At 46.0% G+C, this 25,744-nt stretch overlaps 1 protein-coding gene across 1 annotated transcript in view; it reads left to right on the forward strand.

Annotated features, from left to right (window-relative positions):
• Nucleotides 1–25,744, forward strand: part of CRACR2B (calcium release activated channel regulator 2B) — a 50,064-nt gene that overhangs the window by 21,933 nt on the left and 2,387 nt on the right. The window contains exons 3-15 of the mRNA XM_065066060.1: nt 1,334–1,445; nt 4,441–4,612; nt 6,770–6,916; nt 9,099–9,189; nt 9,320–9,412; nt 12,832–13,019; nt 13,706–13,777; nt 14,192–14,246; nt 18,372–18,451; nt 21,263–21,557; nt 21,733–21,874; nt 22,101–22,182; nt 24,333–24,447. Of these exons, the coding sequence (XP_064922132.1) occupies nt 1,334–1,445; nt 4,441–4,612; nt 6,770–6,916; nt 9,099–9,189; nt 9,320–9,412; nt 12,832–13,019; nt 13,706–13,777; nt 14,192–14,246; nt 18,372–18,451; nt 21,263–21,557; nt 21,733–21,874; nt 22,101–22,182; nt 24,333–24,447 (1,644 nt within the window). The remainder of the gene's footprint in view (nt 1–1,333; nt 1,446–4,440; nt 4,613–6,769; nt 6,917–9,098; nt 9,190–9,319; nt 9,413–12,831; nt 13,020–13,705; nt 13,778–14,191; nt 14,247–18,371; nt 18,452–21,262; nt 21,558–21,732; nt 21,875–22,100; nt 22,183–24,332; nt 24,448–25,744) is intronic.

The following is a 25,744-nucleotide window of genomic DNA, read 5'->3' on the forward strand; positions in this document are numbered from 1 at the left end:
GAATTCCTGCAACAAGTGGGACTGCAATTCAAAATTTTGAAGGAATGCATAGGATAGCAAAAATTGCAACAGTTCCTAAAAACTCTTAATGCAGTGGATGGGAAACTGGGGAGCGGATCTTTGGTTTAATTAAAAACAAAACAGCAACAAAAAAGAAAAACAAACACCCCCCAACCCCCTCCCCCCCCACCAAACAAACAAACAAAACCCCCACCACACCCACAAAACAATCAACAGCGAAAAAAATCCACTAACCTCTTAACAAAAAAAGCTGTATAACTCTGTATAACTGTTTTTGCCTCAATCATAGCTAAAGCCTGATCTCAAAAAATCACTTTAGGCCTGAACTATAATTTTTGCCTAGAATGATTTTTTTGCTGCTTTCTGTTAAAACCAGCATTCATTAACAGAATCTCTGTAGTTCTTTGTGAGCTTTGTTTGAGTAGTTTATCAGGAAGCTTACATGTGGATTGTTTTTCTGCTGTCCTATCTCTCCCTCCATCTATAATTAACACTTGGCAGGTCCATGGTGGTTTAATTATTTGACTTTGTTTTGGGTTGTGTGATGCCTAGTTTTGTATAATGTAAATTAATAAGTATTTATTAAGTTTTATCTAAAGCTACATGTTTAACAGACAGTAATGAGGTTTTAGCCTGCATCTCTTGTTTGGAAGCTTCTTTGGGTGCCCCTTCATACTAGGTACTCTGCACATGTATTATGAAGGGAAATTTCTCTGCTCCTTGTCTATGTTGTGGGAATAATGATATGGTCCCAACAGGCAGAAGATGACAGAAGAAAGGAAACAAAATGTTCAGTCCATAACAGAAAGTTAATGATCTGCAAGACTTTCTGCAAGAGCTGGGAACTGAATCCAGACATGCACAAGTCTGTCCTTCCTCACTGGCCAGAGAGACAGAGCTGGTACCTTATGTGCCCATGTGCTCCTGGGAGCAGCAGTGGTCACAGGAGGCTGCAGTGCTCTGGGGACAGCCACCTTTGGGCAGGGGTGGAGGGAGGCATGCAGTAGACTAGAGGCAGTCTTTCTGAAGTAGGGGAGGAAGAGGGTTGAGCTCCTTCCAAACAAAATAACCTGAAGTTCCCTCTCTGCAGTCCTGGTTGAATCATTCACTAATGGAAAGTATCGCCATATCAGTGGGTCTGAACAGGTATTTGTTGCATCACTCAGCTGTACTGGCAGACTGTTGCATCCCAGCCAGGATGCAGTGCTGAAAGGGCACACTGCTGTGGGCCAGTGCTGAGGATGGCAGGGACAGGAGCTAGTCACAGGGAAGACTTGAGTTGTGTCTTAATTTTGTTCTTTTGTCGCTGCAGCGGCTCCAGAGTGAACTCCCCCTAACCCTTGAGCAGCTGGAGACTGTTTTCGAGAGCTTGGAACAGAACAATAATGGATACCTGACGCCTGTGGAGTTCAGCATGGGACTAGGTAAGGACTGCACAGAGGCAGAAGAAGGAGAAAGCCCACCTATGACATGATGTTTTACGTTGGTAAGAAAGCAAGTGTAGTGATTCTGATGAAACTGTTCCAGCTATGCAGGGCAATGCCCCATGCTTATGTGAATATCATTGGAGAATTGCGTGTGCAATACTGCTATCCCCCTTGCTGAGGCCTTGGGTTGCCTTCTTCCACAACTGTTACCTGCCTACCTGGTAGAGCCAGTTCTGAACATCTCCTACTGGAAGCAGTACATGCTGCAGCCTGTATCTGGCTATGTGATCCACAGTCATCTGCATAAGGACCCTCATTGGATGAGGGAACCGAAATATGCCTCTTGGCAACTGTCTCCAGCTGTTTTGTGCAGTGCTGTTCAAGGATATTAGTAGGAATCCTGTTAACAGGCTAGCACACTGGCAAATAAACTTTTGTTTTCCTCTTACTGTTGTATTTTCTAAACACTAGCAGAATACTAATTCTATACCAGAGTCATCATCCAGCAGCATAAGCAGTGCAGAGGTGTTAAGAAGAAGGAAAGACCATAGAACTAATAACCTTTGCCGTAGGTGCTTAGTTACAGAATCACAGTGGTTGAGGTTGGAAGGGACCTCTGGAGACTACACCTACATTTATACAGTCCTCAGATTGCATTTGGCCCTTTGAAGGCAACCGCAAGGCTGATGTGGCCCCTGGTGAAAATGAGTTTGACACCCCTGATCTACTCCAACACACCTGCTAAAGCAGGTTCACCTAGAGCAGATTGCACAGGAATGTGTCCACGTGTGTTGCCTTAGCTGGTTGTGAATTCTTAGAAAATCTGCACCAAGTTAGCACCTTCCTTGTACATGTAAAGGTGTTAATTGGATCAGGTCAAAGCAAGTGAACACAGGTAGTCTCGGGTTTCCAGAAGTGATTGAGGAGGCTCCTGAATTGCAGCGTTCTGACTGCTCAGATTGTGGCTGCTTATGGCTTTCACACAACTTGGAGAGGGGCATCCTTTTTGGTGCTTCAGTTTGAAGGGCAAGAAACAGCCACCACTGAAAAAAGAAGCTGCAAAGATTTCCTCAAAATAAACGTGGGAAGTTGTATCTTGGGCCAGCCTGTTCAGGGAAATGTGTTAACCCATTAAGTGCCTGCCTATGCCTGTTTCTGCCTTGTGCCCCTGCCTATAGGGGTTGAAGACTTGTTGGCTGGTTCTGCTGCCTTGGCCAGAAACGAGAGTCATCTTGGGAGCGTGGGCTTTCTTCTTCTAGCACTGTGTAGAAGGTGAATGAGCACCATTTGGGCACCTTGGCATCCACAGTGCCATCTGTGTTATGACTTGGTTATTCCCAGTTCTCCTTATTTGAGGTATTTCTCCCAGTTATAGCCATAGAGGGCATCATGAGGGTACCTGCCTCAGTGCCATTTCTGACAGAGGTACACAAGATTTCTCTTTGTGTCAGCCACCAGCTGTCACGTACCACGCTGCGTTGGCAGCCTGGCTCCATGGGACTTGCTCCAGTCTAAACAAACTACTTCGTTTCTACTTTTCTTTATGGTCATTCTTTGTGTATGGCTTCATTAAAACAATTTTCAGACTTTGCCCCTAATTCAAGAGTTTGGCCTGGCATATTGTTGTCTTCCTTCTGGAGTGTGCAGGGGGGAAATCAAGGGAAGCGGTTCAAGCTGCGATCAAGTCTGCTTTCTGTGAGATGTTCTTTGTATGATCTCTGAGATGTTAAAGGGTGCATCTGCACAACTGACAAAAGAGCATGTGTTTAAAATGTTGAATTTAAAGCAATCTGAGATCCTGTTAGGATGTCAAAACAATATTCAGATCATTCTCAATTTTCCCAGCTGTAAAATAGAGATAATGAGACGTGATGATTTTCTTTAAAGCACACATCCAAAGTGCCTAATCTAAACCCACCTCCTTAACTAACTGTCTGAGCCTCAGGCATTAGTCTAAGTAGAGCCTATATCTTCACACTGCAAGTTATTTTACAGCATATTTTAAGAGTGGAAGAGAAGTGGTTAGGTTCTGGACATACAGAGCTAAGAAATGGTGGAGTTAAGTCACTTGAGCTACACAAATAGTGAATATTTTCCTCCTTAGAGCAGCTTTATGTTCTCATTTGTGCTCTGAATGTCCTTGGCTCCTGGCCTTGCAGCTGGGATGTCATTTCTGCCTTTTGAACCTAGCAGATATGTTTCAGAAAGGAAGAGTGGCTGCTGATAGAGGTCTGACCTCTGTATACAGGATGGGGGGCCTGTGTTTTGGATAGGATTACTTGATTTGTTTGTTTGAGAAGAATTTGTTCCCAACACCATTATTTGTTACATCTTGCATAGCGTGAAGTTCTCATAGCATTAGTGTCTCAGCATGAAACAGGATCCAGATAACTGGAAGCCATTTGTACGTGGGATGGGGTGGGAAGGCGTTCTCAGAGGGTAATTTAATTTTGTTCAGGCGTTACACAGTCGTAGCAAGAGCCAGTCCTTGTCCTGTAGTACTTGAATCAGAACAGATGTAGCACACGAGAAGGGAGGGGTAATGATCTCCTCGCTTTTTTTTAAGCTGGGGACCTGAGGCACGGTGCTATTCCGTGCCAGGCCTGCAGTCCCGGAAGGAGATTGTGGGATCATTGGCAATTGAACCCACAGTGCTGTGCCGTGGGAGTGAAGTGACCTAATGCCACATGCTTCATGTGCTGAGAATCCAAGGCTGTGGGTGGTAGGTCATCTTCACGCAGATGTGAGCAGAGCCCTGACAGCCTGTTGTTGGGCTGGGAGCCAGTTTCAGTCCCAGCATTGCAGACTGGATGCTGACATCACTCAGGACATCAGAACAGAGGCACTTTACTGTCTGGGAGCTGTTTCTACATCAACAGCACGCAGGTAGCTTTTCGTGGAGCTCTGTTGGGCTGTCATTTAAATAGCAGCTTATTAAATGACATCCAGTGTGACTTTCTTTATTCTCCTTCTTCCCTTCTCCTTCTATCAGGAAAGTTAATAGGGATTGAATTGTGTCAAGGGGCTGGGAGAATGGATCACTCCAGACATGAGGAGACCTTTGAGTCAGGCTGGTCAGATGACTTGGACCCAGCAGATGATGATGAAGATAAACGATTCTGTTCCGTGATGGAGCAGTTTGGAGCAGCCCATATGTTTGAAGAGTAAGTAGGGGAGCTGCATGGCATTACTTCTACCCTTTTAAAATCTTGTAATACCAAGCTTCAAAGTAACAGCAAAGACCAAAGAGATGAATGGAGCTGCTTGCTCTTTGAAGCACTACTTGGGCTTTCTGTACTGCTGTCTTGGGTTTTCTTATGCTTGGTATCAAATGGAGTGAAATCTGGGTTTTCTCATCAGTTACTTTTAGTACAGTGCTTTTCTCAAGGAGTTTCCCAAACTAGAGTTCATACCACAGCTGTAAAATATAACAGTAGCATGGAAGCCCATCTGCATGCAGCAAATAAAAAGAATCAAGTGAGGGTTAGACAAGGTAAGGAGGATGAGTCTGCTGGCTGTTCCAAAATGGTGTGTGACTGTTCACTTATGTTCAGACAATCTTATTTCTAAGAGTCTTCGTGAAAGATCTGTGCTCAAGGGGCTGCTTGGGGCTGAGCTGATCTTGACGAGTGTGAAAGGCTAAACTGGGAAAGGGTTGCACACCTGAGCCTTGAAACTTGATATTAATGCCCTTGCATGTGCCCCCAGTGTCATCCAGCCTTTTTTAGGGCCTTCCCAAGTGAAGTGTTATCCATAACTGGTTCTTACTGATGCACATCTGCTGTGGCTGGGCTGCCCAACAGCATCTGTGGCAGCCCTTTTTTCAGGCAGTGTAGTCCAATGGTGCTGCCAGTTTGCCGGGAGCAGCCAAGGTAGGGGCAGGAGGTGCACAGGATTCGAGACAGAAGCTGAAAGGGAAGCCGTTTGCTGCTTTCAGAGCTGCATCTGTCATGAAACACATGTTTTTGTCTCATTTGCATTGTGATGCAAAGCACCTGCATGTTTCTTTTAATGTTAAACAACTTCTGTCCTGAAAAATTCTGGAAAGCTGTAATGCCTCAAATAACAGGATGACACTGTGAAGAGCCACATTACTGTTCTGGAAAAACAGTCTCTGCTGTATGTAACTAGTGTCAGTTCTTAAAGTGGAGTTATCCTGTGTTTTATTTTGACCACTTACTTGCAGTTTTATGCAATGGGTTCGGTAGCTACTTCATGTCATGCTTTTGTGCCACACCAGCTGTTGTAAAGAAGTAATATACAACAGAACCTAACTGGGATCAGAGCAGGAATCTGAACTATCTTCACTGTTTTTGCTAGAAATAAATGGGTTTGTTTCTTTGTTTCTTAACGGAACTCAATATGTTATTTTATCTAAACGATGAATTTTGATGAAGTGCTAGCAACTTTTTTAACTTGGGACAGAAAATGAGGCTATTATGCAATGGTGGCAGGAAGAACATTTTTTTTTTCATAAAGAATATTAGGGGAGACAAATATATACATAAAGAAAAATATCTATTTGGATAATGTCTGTAGGGTCTATAGGCATAATTATTCTGTAGATTTCAAGGCAGTTCCCCCAGAGTACCTCATGGATTTAAAAACAAAACAAAAAAAGAAAAAGCTCTTCTCTAAAAAGAAGCATGAAGTGATGTCTGCAGGCTTATAAGTCTCTCTGGGAAAGTGTAAATTTATAGATACTGTGTTCATGTTGTGACAAATTAAATGCCAAAACAGTGTAATCATTATTGCAGATTAAGAATAAGAGGACTTCGGGTTTCAAGGGCTTCCTCCATTATTATCCTGACACAACATCTGGGCAAATTTGCTTCTTTTTTTTGTGTCTCAGTTTCCAAACCTGTCAAATAAATAAATAAGATGGACAGTAGTAACCACCAGTACAGTCCTGGTGTGAGAGCACCACCTATCTGATGTGTGCCAAAATCTCTGGGCTATAATATTTTTCTGCCTGACCACAGCTCACAGCAAATTTGCTGAACGTTCATCAATTTGAGTCTTGGTTTAGTCACCAAATGTGTTATTGCTGAATACTTGGAAAATAATAATTCCAGGTTTCCTTCCTAGATTACTTTACTTTTCTTTTCCTCTTTCAGGCAGCTTCCTTTATTTTAACCTTGCAGTAAATCTCACTCCACATGCACGCTCTGTCACCATCCAACTTCCCTCTTTGCTGTGATGGTGTAATGGAGGTCATCACAGGAGAAGGGCAGTTTGTCTATCCCAAGTCCATGTTGGAGTTGGTATATCAGTCCATAAGATGACATTTGCCTTCCGTCTCTCTTGTATGCATGCTTCAGTCCACGTGAGATTCGGGACCTCTGGGCTCGGCTACGAAAGGAGCGTCCGGAGCTCTTATCTAATTTTGAAGAGTTTCTGTTGCGTGTTTCATCATACGTGAGGGAGGTCAATCATGAGAAGGAGTCTATGGAACAGGCATTGAAGCGGTAAGGAGAACATCATGGCCATTTGCTTTCAGGAACCAGCTGATGCTTGGATGCTACCTCAAATCTAAGGAGAGATTGGGTTACAGGACACAGAGATTTTTCTTGCTGTATTAAAGGACTCTTTATCTTGATCTGATCCACATGGGTTTGTTTTGCATCAGTTCCCACTCATAACATTTGGTCTGGTTAAAATCCCACTCAAAGCCTGTGCTGGGTCAGCCAAGATAGGGTTAATGTCCACAGGCAGCTGGGGGGATGACACAGCCAGGACAGCTGACCCAAAACTATCAAAAGGAATATTCCATACCATAGAAGGTCATGCTCAGTTATAAAAGGGGGGTTGGCTGGGGGGACCCTCTCTCTTTCTTGCTGCTGGGAGGGGGGCTGTCTGGAATGCTCTCGGTTCTCTCTGGACCGTGTGGTTCAGGGCTATTGTGTTTCAGGCATGAGCTGCTGTCCCGGGTTGGGGAGGGGGAGAAGGTTACTGCATGGGCTGTGGTTGGGAATCCGCAATTGCCGCTTCAGAAAAGGCGAATGATGATACTGGGTGGATGATTACCACGTGGTGAGAGACTGCGCTGTGTATCTATTGCTTTGTATATTCTTTCAGTATTATTTTTATTGTGGTGTTTGTTTCCCTTTATTTGCTCTTCTGTTAAACTGTTCTTAACCCAGCCCACGAGTTTTGCCTTTTAATAGAATCATAGAATCATTCTGGTTGGAAGAAACCCTCAATATCATGGAGTCCAACCATAACCTAAATCTAGCACTAAACCATGTCCCTAAGAACCTTGTCTATTTAAACACCTCCAGGGAGGTGACTCCACCACTTCCCTGGGCAGCCTGTTCCAATGCCTGACAACCCTTTCCATGAAGAATTTTTTACTTATATCCCGTCTGAACCTTTCCTGGTGCAACCTGAGGCCATTTCCTCTCATGCTGTCTCTTTCTACTTGGGAGAAGAGACCAACACCCTCCATGCTCCTTTCAGATAGTTGCAGAGAGCGATAAGGTCTCCCCTCAGCCTCCTTTTCTCCAGGCTAAACAGCCCCAGTTCCCTCAGCTGCTCCTCATCACACTCGTGTTCCAGGCCCCTCATCAGCTTTGTCGCCCTCCTCTGCACTCTCTCCAGCACCTCAATGTCCTTCTTATGATGAGCAGCCCAAAATTGAACACAAGTATTCTAGGTGCAGTCTCACCAGGACTGCGTGCAGTGGCACAGTCACTTCCCTAGTCCTGCTGGCCTCACTATTCCTGATACAAGCCAGGATGCTGTTGGCCTTTTTGGCTACCTGGGCACACTGCTGGCTCATGTTGTTCAACACTCCCAAATCTTTTTCCACCAGGCAGCTTTCCAGCCACTCTTCCCTGACCCTGTAGCGCTGCCTGGGCTTGTTGTGACCCAAGTGCAGGACTCGGCACTTGGCCTCACACAATTGACCTCAGCCCAACTATCCAGCTGGTCCAGGTCCCTCTGTATGGCCTTCCTACCCTCCAGGAGATCAACACTCCCACCCAATTTGGTGTCATCTGCAAATTTACTAAGGGTGCACTCAATCCCCTCATCCAAATCACTAATAAAGAGATTAAGCAGAACTGGCCTCAGTACTGAGCCCAGGGGAATGCCACTTGTTACCGGCCACCAACTGGATTTGGCTCCATTCACCACAACTCTTTGGGCCCAGCCATCCAGCCAGTTCTTTACCCAGTGAAGAGGACACCCATCCAGGCCATGAGCTGCCAGCTTCTCCAGGAGGATGCTGTGGGATATGGTGTCAAAGGCTTTACTGAAGTCTAAGTACACAACATCCACTAAGTGGGTCACCTTGTTATAGAAGGAGATCAGGCTGGTCAAGCAGGGACCTGCCTTTCATAAACCCATGCTGTCTGGGCCTGATTGCTTCATTGTCTTGTGTGTGCCACATGATGGCACTCAGGATGATCTGTTCCATGACCTTCCCCTGCACTGATTTCCTGATTCTTCTCTCCATCCTGCTGGGGGCAGGGCAGGGATGAGTGAGAGGTATGTGGTTTTACAATAGTTGCTGGCTGGGGGGAGCTGCGGCTAAACTACAACAGTGCCTTATGATTGTTAGTGGGAATCTGTTTCCACTCTCCTCTCCTGTTCTCTTCCTGTATTCTCTTTCTCTCTCCTGACCTGTGTGCACTCTGCCTTTTGTAGGAAGGAGACAGACCATGACCGAGAAGTCAGGTGCCTTTATGAAGAAATGGAGCAACAGATCAAAGCAGAAAGGGAGAGGCTGATCTGCCAGGTACTTCATCTCTCTTGGCTGAAGTCAGACTTTCTCTGGTCTGAAGCAGAGGTAGTGACTCATGTGGCCAAAGAACAGCTCTTACCATGCTGGGTGTTGCATGCACAGCTGCATATCTTTACCTCTGCAGGAAGCACTGAGACGTGACAGGAGTAACTTGCTCCAGAAGGAACTGTGCAGCAAAGAGCAGGAGCTGGAGAAAATCCTCTGCCGCCAGAAGAAGGTAACAGGACCCAAATCCTTTCTATAGAAGCATGTCTCTTTCTACTGTCTTTCTGCTAAGGTCTTGTCTGATGGAGAATGGTTTTCATCTGCTGAGGGTTGGTACTAGCAAATCTGGTACTAGTCAGTCTAGCTCTCTCCTGTCTCTGGAGGTGTTGAAGTGGTTTGTCAAGTGATTGGTTTGTCTTCAACTGTAAGGTCTTCATGTGAATGTTTTGGCCATGCATTTTCTTATCTGCTGTGTTTTCTTTTGGCACAGTCTTCCTATCAGTTTTACAATAACTATTTGACAAGGAAGATGCGGTAAAAATTTGGAAGTTTTGAGTTTGGAACCTTTAGTGGACATAAAAGAGCCAAATTTCTCTAATTTGTGTTTTCTGGCTGCTCCAAAATAACACAGAGTGAGCAGTTCTGTGACACTTAGAGCTGTACCTACTGTATATTTGCATTTCAGCACTTACTGACATACTGATTAATCAGTCACAGAAACAAGCAAAGTGGAAACTTCCCTTTAGCCTGCTGGCCCTGGCATGGATGTTTGTGTGGGATTGTCCATTCTGGATGTCTTTTTCCTTTCTGTCTGAAGAACTGAGACCCACACAGAAACAAGTCATGGGAGGTACCTGTAAGATGCTGGTGACTGGGTGGATCCAAGTTGGATACCTAGCTGTGATGTAGATGAAACAGCACTTCTCTGAAATCATCAGCTCCTTGTGCAGCAGCTGGAAAAGCCAGTAAAACTTAGGTGCCATCAGGAAGGATATTGAGAATAACACAGAGGATGTAATTTTCCTACTGCCCACACCCTTGATATGCCTCAATTGATGTGTGCAGTTCTGGTCTCTTCTAACTCCACTGTGTCCTTCTTGAGTATGAAGTTACAGAGAACTAATATGATTGGAGCATCTAAATGGAGCATCTACGTTAGGAAGAGAAACAAGGAAAGCTTAGACTTGATTTTGCAGAGGAAGAGACTGAAGGAAGATATAAGTGAGCTTTATGGACTTGGGAAGGTGGTGGATAAGGTTCATATAGAACTGTTATTTCCTAAATCCTGCAGCAGCAAAGATGAGGGATACTCAGTGAGACCAGTATGAATTTTAAATAGAAGAACATACTTCTTTACACAGAGATTAGTGCTGAGCAGTTCAAAAACAGATTGGACAAACAAATGGACAACATGCTCGCAAATGTTTATTAAAAGGAGGAACAGTCAGGGATGTGGCCTCTATCATCCCTAGTCTGAGGACCATAGATGCTGGGGATGTATGAAAGGAATGGACCATAGTTGGGTGTCCAGGCATGCTCTTCCTACGTAGCATCTCCTCTTGTCAGGGGCCAAGGCAGAGTACTGAGCTACATGGACACTTATTCTTACTTGATTGGTCATTTCTGATGTTCTTAGCTTAGTACAAGCCTCAGAGTTACATGGATAATCAGGTCCCTCTTGTGGTGTAAGACCAGTATTGTGATCATGCTTTTCTATGGTATTGCTTTCAAGTACAGACAACAAACAAAAAGCTGTGATAGAGATTTCTTAAGGAGGGGCATGTGTGCTTTACTTGAAGCCTGTGCCCTGGCTTATTGAAAGATCCAAGGGCTGTGGGCAGAGGTTTCTGGTTTTTAGTCTCAACTCCAATGCTCAACATATGTGGTCATGCTCAAATTTTCCCTGGAAGTCTGCAGACAAAGCTGGATGTGACTTGTGCATGTAGCCTCAGCGAGGAGAGACATGGGGCTTGTGTTTCAGGAAACCTAGGAAAGGTCAGCTCTGTTCACTTCTGCTCATGACTGCTGTATGTGTGTGCTGGCAAAGAGCAGGGTAGCAAGAAAAAAAACCACTTCATCTTGTGCCACAGTGTCCTGCTTTACTTTCTCTTTGAGAGTCTATCTGAAGGTGCAGAATAGAATCGTAGAATCATTTTGGTTGGAAGAGATCCTAAAGATCATCAAGTCCAACTATAACCTAAATCTAGCACTGTACCATGTCCCCAAGAGCCTCATCTTTACGCCTTTTAAACACCTTCAGTGGTGGTGACTCCACCACTTTCCTCGGCAGCCTGTTCCACTGCTTTACCACCCCTTCTGTGAAGAAATTTTTGCTAATGTCCAATCTGAACCTTCCCTGGTGCAACTTGAGGCTGTTTCTTCTCGTCCTATCACTTGCTGCTTGGGAAAAGAGACCAACACCCTTCATGCTACAACCTCTTTTCAGACAGTTGTAGACAGCAATAAGGTCTCCCCTCAGCCTCCTTTTCTCCAGGCCAAACCGCCCCAGTTTGCTCAGCTGCTCCTCATAAGACTTGTACTCCAGGCCCCTCACCAGCCTTGTAACTGGTGGCAAGAAGTTGTCACACATGGTATTTAAAGGGCTAGCCTTGCCTCTGTGCTCAACACTTTTGGGAACTTTAAGGAATTGTGATCTCCTGTCCTGTATTCTGCTTGTGTTGCTGTCTCTAAACACAACCATCTAGCCTTGAACCTTGTGGAAGCTGACTCTGCTACCTACTCTGCTGGTCAGAACTGGTTCCTGGTGCTCCCCTTTGGTTGGAAGCATGGATTGTATAACTTCATTTTGGTGATGTAAGTTCTCAGGTGATTACCACAATTTCTGCATAGCACCAGCTTCAGCATAGGGCCTTGGTTAGCTGGTATGGCTGGGTGGATACTGAAGTGTCAGTATGATCCTTCTCGAGATGCCCTACTTGTCATCTGAGGTGGGCAGGTTTGACTGCTGCATCTGTCTTTGACTCTTTCCCAGACTACACCAAACATTTGTGAGGAATCACGTCACTGGTTGAGTACATGACAGCAGGCTTTGAACTTCCCAAATCAGGCTTGTTAATTGTGCTGGGGTCATGCTGTCTAGAGTGCAACTGTGTCCCAATGGCATTTAAACAGCATCTCTAGCCTGAGGTTCTGTCTCCAACAGTAGTAAAGGCCACCCAATCACCTGATTTTCTAGATGTAGTGTGAGATACCCCTAGCACCTCAATATATTCCCCCTTTCAGCTGCTATGGGCTCAGGAAGCTCCCAAACTAAACGATACGTTTCAGCAACTCTGCTTAATAAGTCCCAACAGACACACCCCTGCCTGTACCCAAATTTTTCCAGTCTTCCTTTGACCCTCATTTGTACTCTGATTTCTACAGTTCCTGATAGCAGCAAGCTCCTCATGCTGCCTGAAGCGCTTCCTCAGCTATGCCTAATTGCATTGCTTACTCCCCACTGCTGGCATGATGCGAAATAATTGCTTCCAATTCACTTTCTCTATGCCACTGGTGGTCCTGTAGACCTCAGTTGTGTTTACTTCCCTTCCACCTCATTGTTTACGTCTGCCTTTTCAGCCTGTTTTTACAGGCATGATTGTAGTACAAACCCCTTCCTCTCTTGTGTTTAACCTCTCCTCTCTATTGCAGCTGGAACATCAGCTACAGTCTCTGAACTCAGAGCAACTAGAGACCCGTGTGCAGAATGAAAGGCTCCGACACCTGAATGAAAACCTGCTGGAAGAGCTGGAGAAAAGCAAATGGGAGCTGGAGGTAGTGAAGGGGCAATTACAGAAGCTCCAGAAAGAGGCCCAGCTTGAGCAAGAGCAGAAGGACAGGTGGGAATGGGCAGGGACCCAGGCAGGGGTGGGCAAGGGTGAAGAGGAAGAGTGGGCAAGAGGACGGGTGGGCAAGTATTTGATGAAAATGGGTCTCTAATTAGAACCTTGGTCTCATCAGAGGGTTGCTTGTCTCTTCTTGAGGAAAAGAAATAACATCCTAGTGGTCTTATGGGCCTAAACAGGGAGTGATATTTTTACTTCCCACCTGTTTTTAGTGGGAAATGAATATGTTCATTGATATTTGGCTGTAAAAGCACTGTAAAAAATATAGGTATTCCTCAGTGTTAAGGAATCTTCTGCTCCATGTGTTTTCCAGTTCACCATTGCCTCCATGGAGTTCCTACAGATACTCTTCTAGTCACTTGCATTCCTGGTTTTGGGCTTAATCTAACAATACTTAGCTGAAACACTGAGATGTTTCAGATCCAAATGGCAGTGAGTATCCTTCCCATCTCTAGAAGCTGTGGAAACTGGAGTGTAAAAGGAGAAAATGAGTTGCCTGCCCTCACGTTGGAGGAGAGCTGGAGTACAACCCAGCCACCCCAGCTCCTGTGGCAGTGCTGCTTCATTTGAATCCTCCTAGCATAGAGCAGGCCCTTACTGTTGAGAATATGAGGAGTGTCTCTGAGAAGGGGATCTTAGTATTTCCTCTCCTATTAATTTTAAAAATCCCCTTTGCCCAGGGATGTGTATAGAGTCTCCAAGAACATGCGGAAAGAGAAACAAAGCCTCCTTCGGCAGCTGGAGCTCCTCAGGTAAGAACAGAGCTGGGGGAGATGCTGAGCTTTTATGCACGTAAGGGGCTGAGGTTTCAGCACTGTGCTTGTTTCTCCCACAGAAAGCTATAGGAGTGTATTCAAGCTGTGCTCAGACACTGCTTGTTTTTCTAGGTCCAGACAGAGTTGTGCAATCTGGCTAACTCTGGCAGAATATAGGCTGTGTTATTTCATCAAGTAATCCCTCCACTGGAGGAATTTAGTCCTTCCTGCTAAGGGGACCATGTGGAGCCCATTACCTGAGCTGTGATACATGGAAATCCCAACATGCCTGGCGATAGATAACATATTTTTCTGTGTTCCAAGCTCCCTTTCTGTTCTAGCTTTCAAATGCTGGTCTTTATTTCTGATGAGTACTTCATTGTGTCTCTCCTTTGTCTTCCTTTGGAACAGAGAGATGAACAAGAAACTTCGAGATGAGCGAGATGCTTTTGAAGCCAAGAAGCTGGTTAGTCTAAGAAAGAAAATCCTAATTCCCAACCACCCTCCTTTCATCTGCTGCTGTTGCTGTCACCACTCAGGGACCTGTCACTTCCACGGGGGACAATGACCTGAGCTCACGAGGCCTGATGTGGTGCTTAATACAGACTTCACAGCACCTCTCTGCCCATGCTAGAGATGAGCTGCTCTGGTTGCTATTGCCAACTGCCTGGGTTTAACCCAAGGCATGTTAGCTTGTGACTGTCATGCAGCACCGTGCAGGGCTGCAGTGGGTGCTGCCTGCTGCACACATGGGGTCTGTGCGTTGTGACAGACACCAGGCACATGCAAGGAGGGGAGTGAAGCTGCATGCATCCCTGGAGCTGGGTGGTGAGGAAGAAGATGGATTCCCAGATGTGCTGCCAGCTGACTGGGGGTGGAGGGGCATAGGAGGGTTTCAGAGTTTCTCTGAGTTTGTAGCAGATGTTTTCAGATGTTCATGTGGGGCAGTTCCCCATTCCTGTGAACTCTGCTGGGGTGGAGGTGCAGCAGTGAGCCTTGTGTCAAAGAGCTAGGAGAAAGCAGGGGGCCTCTGACATCTGGAAGAGTCTACTCCATCTCTGGCCTTCCCCAGTCTACAAGATAAGTATATGTGATCTTATTATTTTTTCATGAAAAAGTCTTTGTGTTGCCAAATGTCACCGGCAAGGCTGCTCTGCACTATTCTTGGACCCCTCCCTGCCTCCATGTGTCTTTCCCTGCTCTGCCACCATGCCCCACTTGAAGATCTGGAAGTAGCTGTCTGGCAGTGAGGGTAGGCAGTGGTAGGCCGTGAGAGATTTTCTGGTTGGTGCATAAGGGAGCATGGAAGGAAGCACATGGATGATGCCCCGCTAGGGGAGAGGCTGGAGTTCTCCAAGTGGAGCAGCAACTGTGTAAAATAACTTCAATAACTGTTTTGGATGGAGGTGAGGTGTGTGTGCATGTGCTTTGCTGTGTGTGCTTCTGAAATCTGAAGGAAATTTTTTTTTTTATATACATATATTTTTAAAGCTGCTAAGTGTGCATGTGCACCAGAGCTCCCTGCTCCTTCATAGAAAGGTAATAAACACAGTCACTCTGTAGCAGAGTTCAGTGCAAGCAGGCAAAGAAAGTGGTTTGTTCTCTGCTTTCTGTCTATAGTGTTTCATCAGCTTCTGGGTTCCTGTGGGTGGGATGGGTGGCCTGTGGAGACCACAGTTCATGTATGTGCATCTGTGTGTGCAAAGCTTGTCTGCTTCTCCTCTCTTCTCCTCTTCTTTTACACCACTAGGACCTGCTCAGGGCTGCTCTGAAATGTGACAGTCACAGTTGCTCTCTTAAGAGCCTAGCAGAGAGAGTCACAGTACAGAGGAGCCACTTTCTTCTCTCTGTGCTGGCAGCAGGGAGGGGGCAGCAGGGTGAACTCCTCCTACCATCATTGGTCATCTGGCAATCCTGGATCATGCTGAGCAGATGAAGCCTGTATTGCAATAATGTGTTTTCCTGGGTCAGCCAGGACATCTTGTTGGCCACTCTCATTTCAGTCCGCAAGAAAGCAGGGCTCCAGGGGATTGCAGAGATGCTGCTATCGTCATACACCTGCAGAAGATCTGCTCTCCAGCCTGTCACACTATAAGGGGTAGAGAAAATAGCAGCGCTTCCCTGCAGCAGCAGAAAGAAGAGTCTAGACTTCTGATGGGGATCCTTAGTGTGTGACAGACTCTTAGCCTCTGCCAGAGGCTCTTACTGCTTTTACAGGCTTAAAAAGAAACCCAAGGCCTTGATACCCTCTGTTAGTGCTGGGAAGAGTTGTGTTATTTCTGTGAAATGAAGGTGTGAACAGTTGTTCTTTCACAGCTCGGAAGGAGGAGTTGGGCTGTACGTGGCTGATAGCCACCCAGCTGCTGCTCTTTTGCACTTCTGAGTGCCCAGCATAATACCTTGCTCTTCATAAGAGGTTTGGCCTTGCCGGGGCAGACAGACCCTAGCCCCACTGTGCTGTGGGGTGCTGTTTTGCCCCAGTGTCAAGGTCATAGATAACAATGTGTGGCTGTTTCTACCTGTGTGCAAACTACTGCTGGGTGTTTTTAAAGCCCAGGGGTAGCGAGTTCAGTTTCACACCCATCACCCATCTAGCTATGGAGTTATGCTTGCATGCTCTATGTTGACAGTGCAAATTTCATGTCTGCTCACCATGAAGAGTGTTTTGGGAGTCTGACTGCATTGCACGTGTATTTGTATTTCACTGATAAACCAGAATTTTTTTCTGTCCCACTGATAAGCTAGAAACTTTCCCATCCAAAATGCTTGTACATGTGTTGCTGTTGTGGAATCCTTGCAATCGTGTGTTTTACAGCTGTGATGTCATGTCTGTCTCTTTACCATGCCAGTGAAAAGCCAAATGTTACACAAACGTGGCAGGCCAATAAAGCATGGCAGAACCAATGGCAAAACATGCCCCATTGTTTCTCCTTTCTTACCCAGGTCTGTACTCTGCAGGCTGTTTCCTCCCCAGGTAGAGTGGTTCCATAGCAGATTGTCTGGGAGGCCATTTGCACTGCAGGTGGCTTGAAGGTCATGACTCAGCTCTCATGGGCTATAACACAATTTCCTTGTTCCTGTGTGTCTAGAGAATGCCCTTGAGTGAACCTGCTCAAACCCTGAAAACTGCCTCATCCATCCTCATTGGAGAACCACTGGTTGGCTGAACCATGGCCTGATGTCAGTATTGACCAAAAGAGTCCCTGTGCACTCGGGGGTTCCTTCGCCTTGGTAGGCATGCGCTCCATAGTTGTGTGCCTCTCAGTGTTGGATTGCTTCTGTGGCTGGAGCTTCTCCTGAACACCAGTTTTATAAATAAAAAATGGTTTATTTGCTTGGTTTTTTACCTCAAAGTTCCTAGTTGGGTGAGGTCCTTTGTGGAATCCAGAGTGTCTCCTTTTGTTAGGCTTCATTATGATAAAGGTGTCCTGGGAGTTCTCTCCAACAGACCAGCTTTTTAATTTTTTGCCTTTTAAAATAAGCCAGGGGTTATCAAACAAGTAGTCTTCATAGTCCTCCCCTGGGCCGTGGGCAGCACAAAGGAAGAGCTGTCCAGATCTGCCTGCAGGTGGTCAGTTCAAAACTGCTGCCAGAGGCAGATCTGGCAGGCTACAAACACTTCTTTCCCCACTTTTACCTCCAGAAATAACTTTGTGTGGATGTGTCAGAAATCTCCAGACTTATGGAGCAAGCACACCTCCCTTTCCTTCAATGCTGAGGTGGTGGGTACCTTGCCACGTTGTCTCTCACTTCCTATTTTGTGTGTGCAGCCAGAGCAATTAGTCCATTTGGGAGTGGGGAGGGCTATGCTTTAGCGTGGCATTTGGAGGAGCTGGCAGGTCAATCCTCTCTCTGCCACAGGCTCTCCTGCATGATCTCAGGCAAGCTGCTCATCTTTGGCTCTGCTGGGGATGACAAAGCTGCTGTATGGGGCAAAGAGGGTTGCAAGGGGAGTTGTCTTGCTTTCTCCTTTTCCGGGGAGCTGTTAAACACTGGTTGTAGGAAGTGTGTAGTCTGAGGTAAGTGGGAGGAAAGCATGGAGAGGGGCACTCATGTATAGCAGAGCATGTGCATTGGCCTTCATGAGAGGTGGTCTTCTGTTCTTATGGTGCATGTGCACCTACCTCTGGGTGAGTACCAGTGGAGGAGGAGGGTACTACTGCCTTCTGAGGAAGGGGCAATTGGTCTGTCCCACAAAACATCAGCATAGTAAGAAGGCAGGTGGGGAAATAAGAGATTCAGCTGTGAAACCAAGTTGAGAACAAGCCACAGAAATAAAAGGAAGGCTGGCTGAAGGAAGAGTTCAGTTTGAGGCACCATGAGTTTTGATGGATATTGTTGCAAAGGGGAGAGCAGCAATAGTAATGCCTTCTTGCATGAGTTAAATGAGCTGAACTGAGAAAAGCAAGCCCTGTGCTCACCTCTGTTCAAGCCTGCCAGCAGGGCACTATTGCTGCATGGTGTGGGGCTGCCAGGGCTCTGGTATTGCCTTCCTGAAGCAAACTGCATGGGTGCCAAGTGGTTAAACTGGAGCTAGTCAGGTTCCTGGATCCTAATCACATTCTTCATCCCTTTTCTCTTCAAATTCCAGGCACCTCAGAGCAGAAAGCTCCTGTTGAAGAAAGGGTCAGTGCTAGGCAGTTACCTGATGGATGACAAGCCGGTCAGACGGTTAGATGGGCATCTGTGTTGTGTTTGTGGTGTCAGTCTGTGCCCACTGGAGTATCCTGTCAGTCAAGCTGTGCCCTTTGTCTAGTTTTCCCACCTTGGTGCTGGCTGGTTTTGGGAGCATGTTGGGGGTGCAGCTTGACTGTGGCTCTAGCTGTCTCTTGGCATCAGGTGGTGTTGGCTCAGTGAGAAGCTGAGGATACTGTTAGTTAATTTCCACAGTGGGGTGGCTCCCCTCTCAGCTGCTTCTACATGTAGCAATGGGGGAGCAAAATGAAATGCCATCAGAAGCTACGGGAGCATTCGTAGTGTGGGAGTCACAAAGGCTGCCTCTGATCGAGTCAGGCAGCTCCATTAAAATGACTGGATCATCTCCCAAGTATGCCAGTTCCTCCTTGTCCAGCAATCCTGTGCCAGAGCCCCATCTCTGGGTCGTGGGAGAGGGCAGGAGTTGCACGAGGCTAGAGTTGTCTCTGGCAGCTGAAAGCCGCAAGGAGAGGGCCTGGCTCCAGGTGGGTTCATCCTACCCTTCTCCTTCCACACCTATGCAGGTGCTCACCTGGCACACCAGGTCTCCCCTTCAGCCAGGGCAGGTGAACATGTCTGTGTGACCAATACCTTTTTTTTTTTTTTTTTCTTTTTCACCCTACATGCAGACTGTACAGTGGTTTCAATACTCACATACGCCTGCTTACCTGAACTGTGCTGGCATTAAGTATCAGCCCTTGCAAGCTAGTTGTGTGACCAGCACATCAGTATTGGCCAAAAGCCCGGTTCCTCTGAGAGGCAGGGAAGGCCAGCCCAACCCTGACCCAGCTTGGAGCTGGATCTCCCCTGCGACTACTGGCCCCAAACTGGTTTCAAAGGCAGCACATTTCCCTGTCTCTGCAGAAAGTTCCACTGCTTCCTAGTTTATCCTGGTGCAAACCAGAGACATAGGTCTAGGCTCAGAGTTTCTCACAGCTTCAACTTGCCCCTAATACTTGCAATTTTGGTAGTGGCATTTAAGAATTTAGCTTCAAGCTCCTGGGCTCATGGACTGATGGAATACCAGGTGAACTGTGGAACAGGGCTGATTCTTGAGCCCAAGCTGGGAGGTTGCTTAGATAGGTCTGAGGCAGAGCTCTATCATAGCTGTGTGACTGGCAATCAAGTTGCCCCATCAGCTACTTCTTGCAAAGATTCTGCTAGCTGTTGCTGGCATAAAGCTACTGGAAAGGCTTAACAGGTAGAGAAGTCTGGCAAAAAGGGTTATGTGAAAAGGAGAGAAGTATTTGTTGATCCTGTCTCTGTCCCAGTGCTGTGTCACACCATATTTCTTGAGAAACATCAACAGAATCCATTAGATCTGAAGTCACTGTTCAGAAAGTTTTGCGTTTGTCTCTTCCCCGCCACTTTTTCAAAGATTCTTTTGAGTCTCAGCCCCCCATTGCTGCAACTCCTGCCAGCCCTAGGAGCTGGAGGCTCTTCCCCCGAGCCTGAGACTGGGAGGATGTGTCTATTTTCCATGGAGAGAGGTCCCAGCTAGCCTGGCTCTGGGCTGGCGTTTGGGGCAGATGCAGGGCCGACGACCAGGAATGTGAGCTCCCTTTCATGGAAAAAGTGTAGGCATGGCAGCAGGTGAGTTTTGCAGCCCTGATAGGGTGGTATATTTGCAGGAGTGAGAGAGAAGAGTTGTTGCCTTGATTCCTGCACTAGTAGCAAGAGAAAAATGTTCCAGAGAGAGGTGGGATGTGCTGCCTCTGAAGAGACTGACTGTAGTAAGGCTCTCTAATTTGCTTCCAAATGCAATCTGTTGGCCAATGAAGGCAATGTAGATATTTGTGGTGGATAAAGCCCTTTAGTTGAGTTCTAAGCTTTCTCACTTCCTTTGTCTAGTTCTTTAACTATGGAAAGCCAAGGTAGAGCTAAGATGCTGTCTTGCTTCTCAGCAATGATTCCAGTAGTTTAAATTGGTCATTCTAGCTGTTGTTTTGAAGATTACTCCTCCACTTACCATGTCAGCTTTACCCCCGTGAACAAAGTGCATCAGCCTGCTCCTGTGTAGGCACAGTTAGTGCAACACCTACTCCGCACTACCACAGCTGGTTAGAAGCTTGCAAAAATAAGCATCTTTGGGGTCCCGGCTCCTTTACCTCAGGCTAGGTGCAGATGCAGGCCAGAGCAGAGCCAACACCAGGCAAAGTGACCCTGGTGTGAACACGTTCACTGTACTTTGCACACTTGTAGCAGGTTTCTGCTGCCTAAACTCAGTAAGACTCTGCTACAGCAGTGTTTGGAAGTGATGGGCTTGTTCCCTGAAGCATGGCTGTGTGCCTTCAGCAAAGGGCAGTAACATGCATGCACACTGCATGTAGCTTCCCAATGATCATTAGCCACCACCTCATCCCCGGCATGCAGTCAAAACCCTTCTTGCTAACCTCAAAACCATTGTTACCTTTTGGTGTTATGTTTGTTTTTTCCTGTTGCCACCTTGGTATGCTTTGCCTTAATTTTTAGTACTGGGGGAAATGGGAGACAAATAATCCTTGAAAAATCTGGAAAGTGGGGAATTTTATTAAAATTAATGAAATAAATGTTGGCACACATGAGTACAGTGTAGCTCAGGTGAGCTGTCTCTCTTTCCCTAGAGGTGCTGCTGATGCCTCAGTCACTGGGAGTATGGGGAGTGTATGTGTGAAGTAGAGTTCCTGCAAGCACTGCATATGCACTAATTGGATCACACTGGTTGTTTTGGGAATGTGCAACCTCCTCCTCTTCCCCTCGCCCCCTTCTCTCCCACCCTATTTGTGGTGTGTATGGGCTTTAATACAGAAAACTGGCCTCTGTGGACCTTCCCTTCGCCTTCCCAGTGGATGTGGCTGTGGAAGAACCCAACAGGAAGAACTGTAAATACTTCCCAGGCAACAGAACAGGGCTGAAGACAGGAAAAGGAGACAGTACAAACTTTGGAGAGAAGAGCAGAGACAAGGAGAGATGGTCATTGGCAGCAGATGCTGAGTGGTTGAAGATGACTTTGAAGGGTGATGCTGATGGTAGAAAAAATGCAGATGGATTAGATGATGCACTGTTGCCTCCTAGAGAACAGCCTGTTGGCACCGAAACCAGGGTGAGTGTAATTACTTGGGGTTCTTCCTCAAACACCTGCTATCGGGGACCTGAGGGTTTCTGATTCTCTTCCTAACTCCAGCTCCGTAGGTTTATAGTGCAGGGGTGCAATGCCTAAATCCAAGCACAGTCTGCAGCTGGGCTTTTCAAAACTGCATCCCTTTCTCCCATTGTAGCTCCAGGCACTGGAACCAGCCAGCTGTTTCCCAGAGCGCATTTTTAAAGTGGTGTTTGTAGGTAACTCAGGCGTTGGGAAGAGCTCCTTCATCCACCGCTTCTGCTATGACAGGTTTTTGGCTGAACTCAATGCAACCATCGGTAAGTAACAGAGTTCCTGATTCATCTGGCTAAGAAGGGTGGGAAAGGCAGCCTGGACACATGCTTTTTGCCCATACTTTAGCCCAACTAAATGTAAAGATGGTCCCTCTCAATTTCAAATCAATCTTGCAGTGTCTCTGAGTTAGATAGTGTTGATTCTGGCCTTTGTGATGGCAAGCTGTTCTCTCCCCATCCTATTTTATGACCATTGTTACCTTCCTGACAGGTATTGATTATCAGGTGAAGAGTCTTATGGTGGATAACACCCAGGTTGCCTTACAGTTGTGGGATACAGCTGGACAAGAAAGGTAAGCAATTTCTTTGAGGATGCCCTGCTGCCAGGCTCAGGGTAGGAAACAGGAGGAAAGGAAAGGAGTGTGTGCACCTCATTTCTGTCTCTGGGAAGACTATTAGCTGCAGAAGGACCATAGAGGTTGCAGCAGTGCTGAACCTGCAGCAAAGGTCTGCTTCAGAGATTTCTAGAAGCTGTGGCTGTGTAGCAGGGCCTCAGGAAATTGCTGTGAGCACTGATAGAAAATTAGTTTTCCATATATCTGACCTGCATGCTTGTAGTTTCAGGTAGTCTATACATAAATCACTGTATGGTGTGAGGTTTGAAGTTTCTCTAGCTCTCAAAGCTCTCCTGTATCAGCCTGCTTCTGGGAAAAGCTGCAAGACAGGGCTGCAGATTAGAATAAAAATGAAGGCTCTGGGTAGACCCTCTGTTTTCAGATTCAGTTGGGCTCCTGCTGTCCCCAGCTGTTCACCACCAATTGCTATTCAGAGTGGAAAATCTGATTTAGACAAAGCCAGCTGAATTAGCTTGGCCTGTGGGGAAGGTGATTTTGATTACCCTGCTGGACTCTCTTAGTGAGGTTATTGGCCCTTTCCACTGTCCTTTCTGCTGGCAGACTCATGGAAGTGATAATCCTTGGTAGAGGGGCAGTGTAGCTTTTTGTGATGGTGAATAGAGGTTCTGCATTTGAAGGCCTCTAGTTTCAAAAGTCTGGGCAATCACTCAATGTTACCAGCACTGTTGGTAAGGATCAGAGTAGCAGAGATCACACTTGACCCTCATCTGCCCACCACTGCCTATTTCAAGGGAGCTGTTCATCTCAAGAGCTTGGCAAAAATAAGTACTGGGTATTTTGACCTAAATGGGGCAGGCCTTCAGGAGGCAGCCAAGGTCATGGGAATATTATAATCCTGAACTGTGTGAACAGAGTAATGATGCTGTCTACGTCAGTCAGCTAGACCATGAAATCCTGGTACTTGCAAGAAAGAACTTGGCTGAATGCTGATACTGAATAGGAGACCTGGGAATAAGCAAAAGCTTTTCTTACGTCTAAAGAAATCTTAATTACTTCTAACTGGAGGTGTCCAACTATGAATATCCTATGGAAGAGACAGAGAAACCACTTGGAATGTGCAAGGCGAACTCCTTGGTGACTTCCCTGAGATGAGTGCATGCTACATTTGTAGTTTCTTTTAGAGCATCTGGCCTGTCCTGTAGTTCCAGAGGTGCATCTTGACTGCCAGAGTCTGTGCTTTGTCAGTTGCGTAGTTGTCTGAATGCCATACTGCTATTGCAGTGAGAAAGAACAGGCTTCAGGCAATCATCTGAAGAGTTCTGGAAGGTCACTACTTGCTGTAGGTTTCTTTCCTCTTAATAGGAGAGCTTGTTATCCTGTGCAGAGCTGAAATATACAGCTCTCTAATGAGATCTCAGTACTTGTGTTGCATTTAACTCCATCAGTTTGCCATCCATGTGGTTATATCATGGCCTTGTCGCAAACTGCTTACAAATTTTAAGGTTGTTTGCTTGTTTGTTTTTGGTTGGAATTTATTCCCAAAATGCAAGTCTGTGGTTCTAACTGGTACCCACACGGCAAAGTAGATGTCTAGTGTGAGTTTCTTCTGGAAATTGTGTCTAACGGCTGATTTTATGTATGTTGGCATTGCTTTTTAGATTTAAAAGTGGAAACAGATTGTATTGATGTTGAGATCTTAATTTCTGTTTTGGAAGCACTGGGGTAGACTTCATGCATGCCTAGTTTATACTTTGGTGCAACTTAGTCTGCAGGTTCTTCCAGACTCTAGAAAATGGTTATGATTTTCCCATCCATTTCCCTTTTTACAGGCAATTACCTTTTTCTATCCCACCAAAATGGACTCTTCTGTTTCCTTCCTCCTGACCTGCAATTGTCTTCCTTTCTGCTTTCTCAGCACCATGCATTTGGAAAGACTCCTGCTTATTCACGTCTGGCAGGCCTGCCTCAAAGGTGCAAGGACCAGACCTGTCTGTCACCAGTCTGTACACACCAGCCCCAGGGGACATATCTTGCACACAGGGGCTGCCAGGCCTTGCAGAGAGCCTGCATTAAAAAACAGATAATCCCATTCTGGCTTTTGTCACAGCTATGGTTCTGAGAGTGCCTTTGGTTTTGTTTGGGCTCAGGTTTCGGAGCATTACCAAGCAGTACTTTCGGAAGGCGGATGGGATTCTGGTGATGTATGACATTACAGCTGAGTGCTCCTTCATGGCGGTGCGGAACTGGATGAGCAGTGTCCAGGTATGAGCGGGGCCTCGGCTCTCTAACGCTGGTGGTACTGCTGCTGCCCTGCTCCAGACCAGTTCCAACAGTTGGTCTGGAAGTGATATTCTATGATGCCACAGAAGGTCCTATTTACCTTGGGAAGATGAATTATCAAAGCAGATGCTATGGGTACTGCCTGCGGTAGTCAGTTTCGGACCAGGGGCTTCTTGTTGAACATACCAAAGCCTGTGGTAGCTCATTAAATTAGGGACAGCTGTTTTTATGGCAGAAGGTGGTGGGACCTGCTAAAACAGTAGTGTATGTTATTAAGCAGCGTCTCCTAAACGTGGTCATGTCACACCTGCACTCAGGCAAGGAGATCTCCTGGTGTCTAGCCTATGCACTGAAAGGGAGATGGCCCTCAAGCGTTTAGGCTCAGACCTGCAGCAGGCATGCACAGTGCTTCACACAATCACATCCTGACTCTGCTTTGAGACTTCTAGATGAAACAGAAATATTAGTAATACCTTATTTTTTTTCCTCATTTGCTTCAGCTTTACCAGGTGATTTTTTTTTTCTCCTTTATTTTTTATTTGGTCACTATGTATTAATACTGTAGTCTCCTCCCCTGCTTTTTATTTCCAAATTATTGATAAAAGAGAGGTTTTTATCTGATAGGGGAGACAAAAATACCTGTCTGTATAATTTAAATAAGTTGTTTATAGGTGACTCAGGGCTGAAGGGAAATTGTCAAGGGTGGTTTTGTTTTGGTTGTGCTGAGTCTCAAAAATGAAGATCTAAGTGAAATGAATAAGCATAGTTTGGAAGTTTCTAATATTATTAGCTTCCACAGGCCTCTTGGGAGTAAAAAAAAAAAAAAAACCCACTTAGCTATTTCTTTGGACTCTAAAAGATCCAGGGTCAAGATTTTCAAAACTGATCATCCTCTGAAAATCAAGGTCCTTTCAGGAAGGTTAAGCTGAGCACAAAGAAAATGAAAGCACCCAACATCTGTAACTTTTATTAATTTATCTTATTTTCCTTTCCCCCTCTTAGTATTTATCTTGCTTTGAAGCTGTTCAGGTACTCTAAGTCATCCAGTGCAGTCAAGTGTGGAAATGACTTTGAGCCCCGGTCTGTAATTCTTACTCTGGTGATGTTCTAGTGAGTCAGTAGAACTATAGGGAGTTCTAGAAAAGGTAGTGGGCTCCAGGAATTGCCTAGGAATAACAGTTCCTACAGACATCCTATACAAGAGTTGAAAGTTTCTTAGTTTGCTTGGCCAGTAGATTTTCAGCAAGGGATGGCTGAGTTTACGACAGCACATCAGACA

The sequence above is a fragment of the Columba livia genome, chromosome 5 (genome assembly GCF_036013475.1).
Source record: "Columba livia isolate bColLiv1 breed racing homer chromosome 5, bColLiv1.pat.W.v2, whole genome shotgun sequence".
Classification (NCBI taxonomy): domain Eukaryota; kingdom Metazoa; phylum Chordata; class Aves; order Columbiformes; family Columbidae; genus Columba; species Columba livia.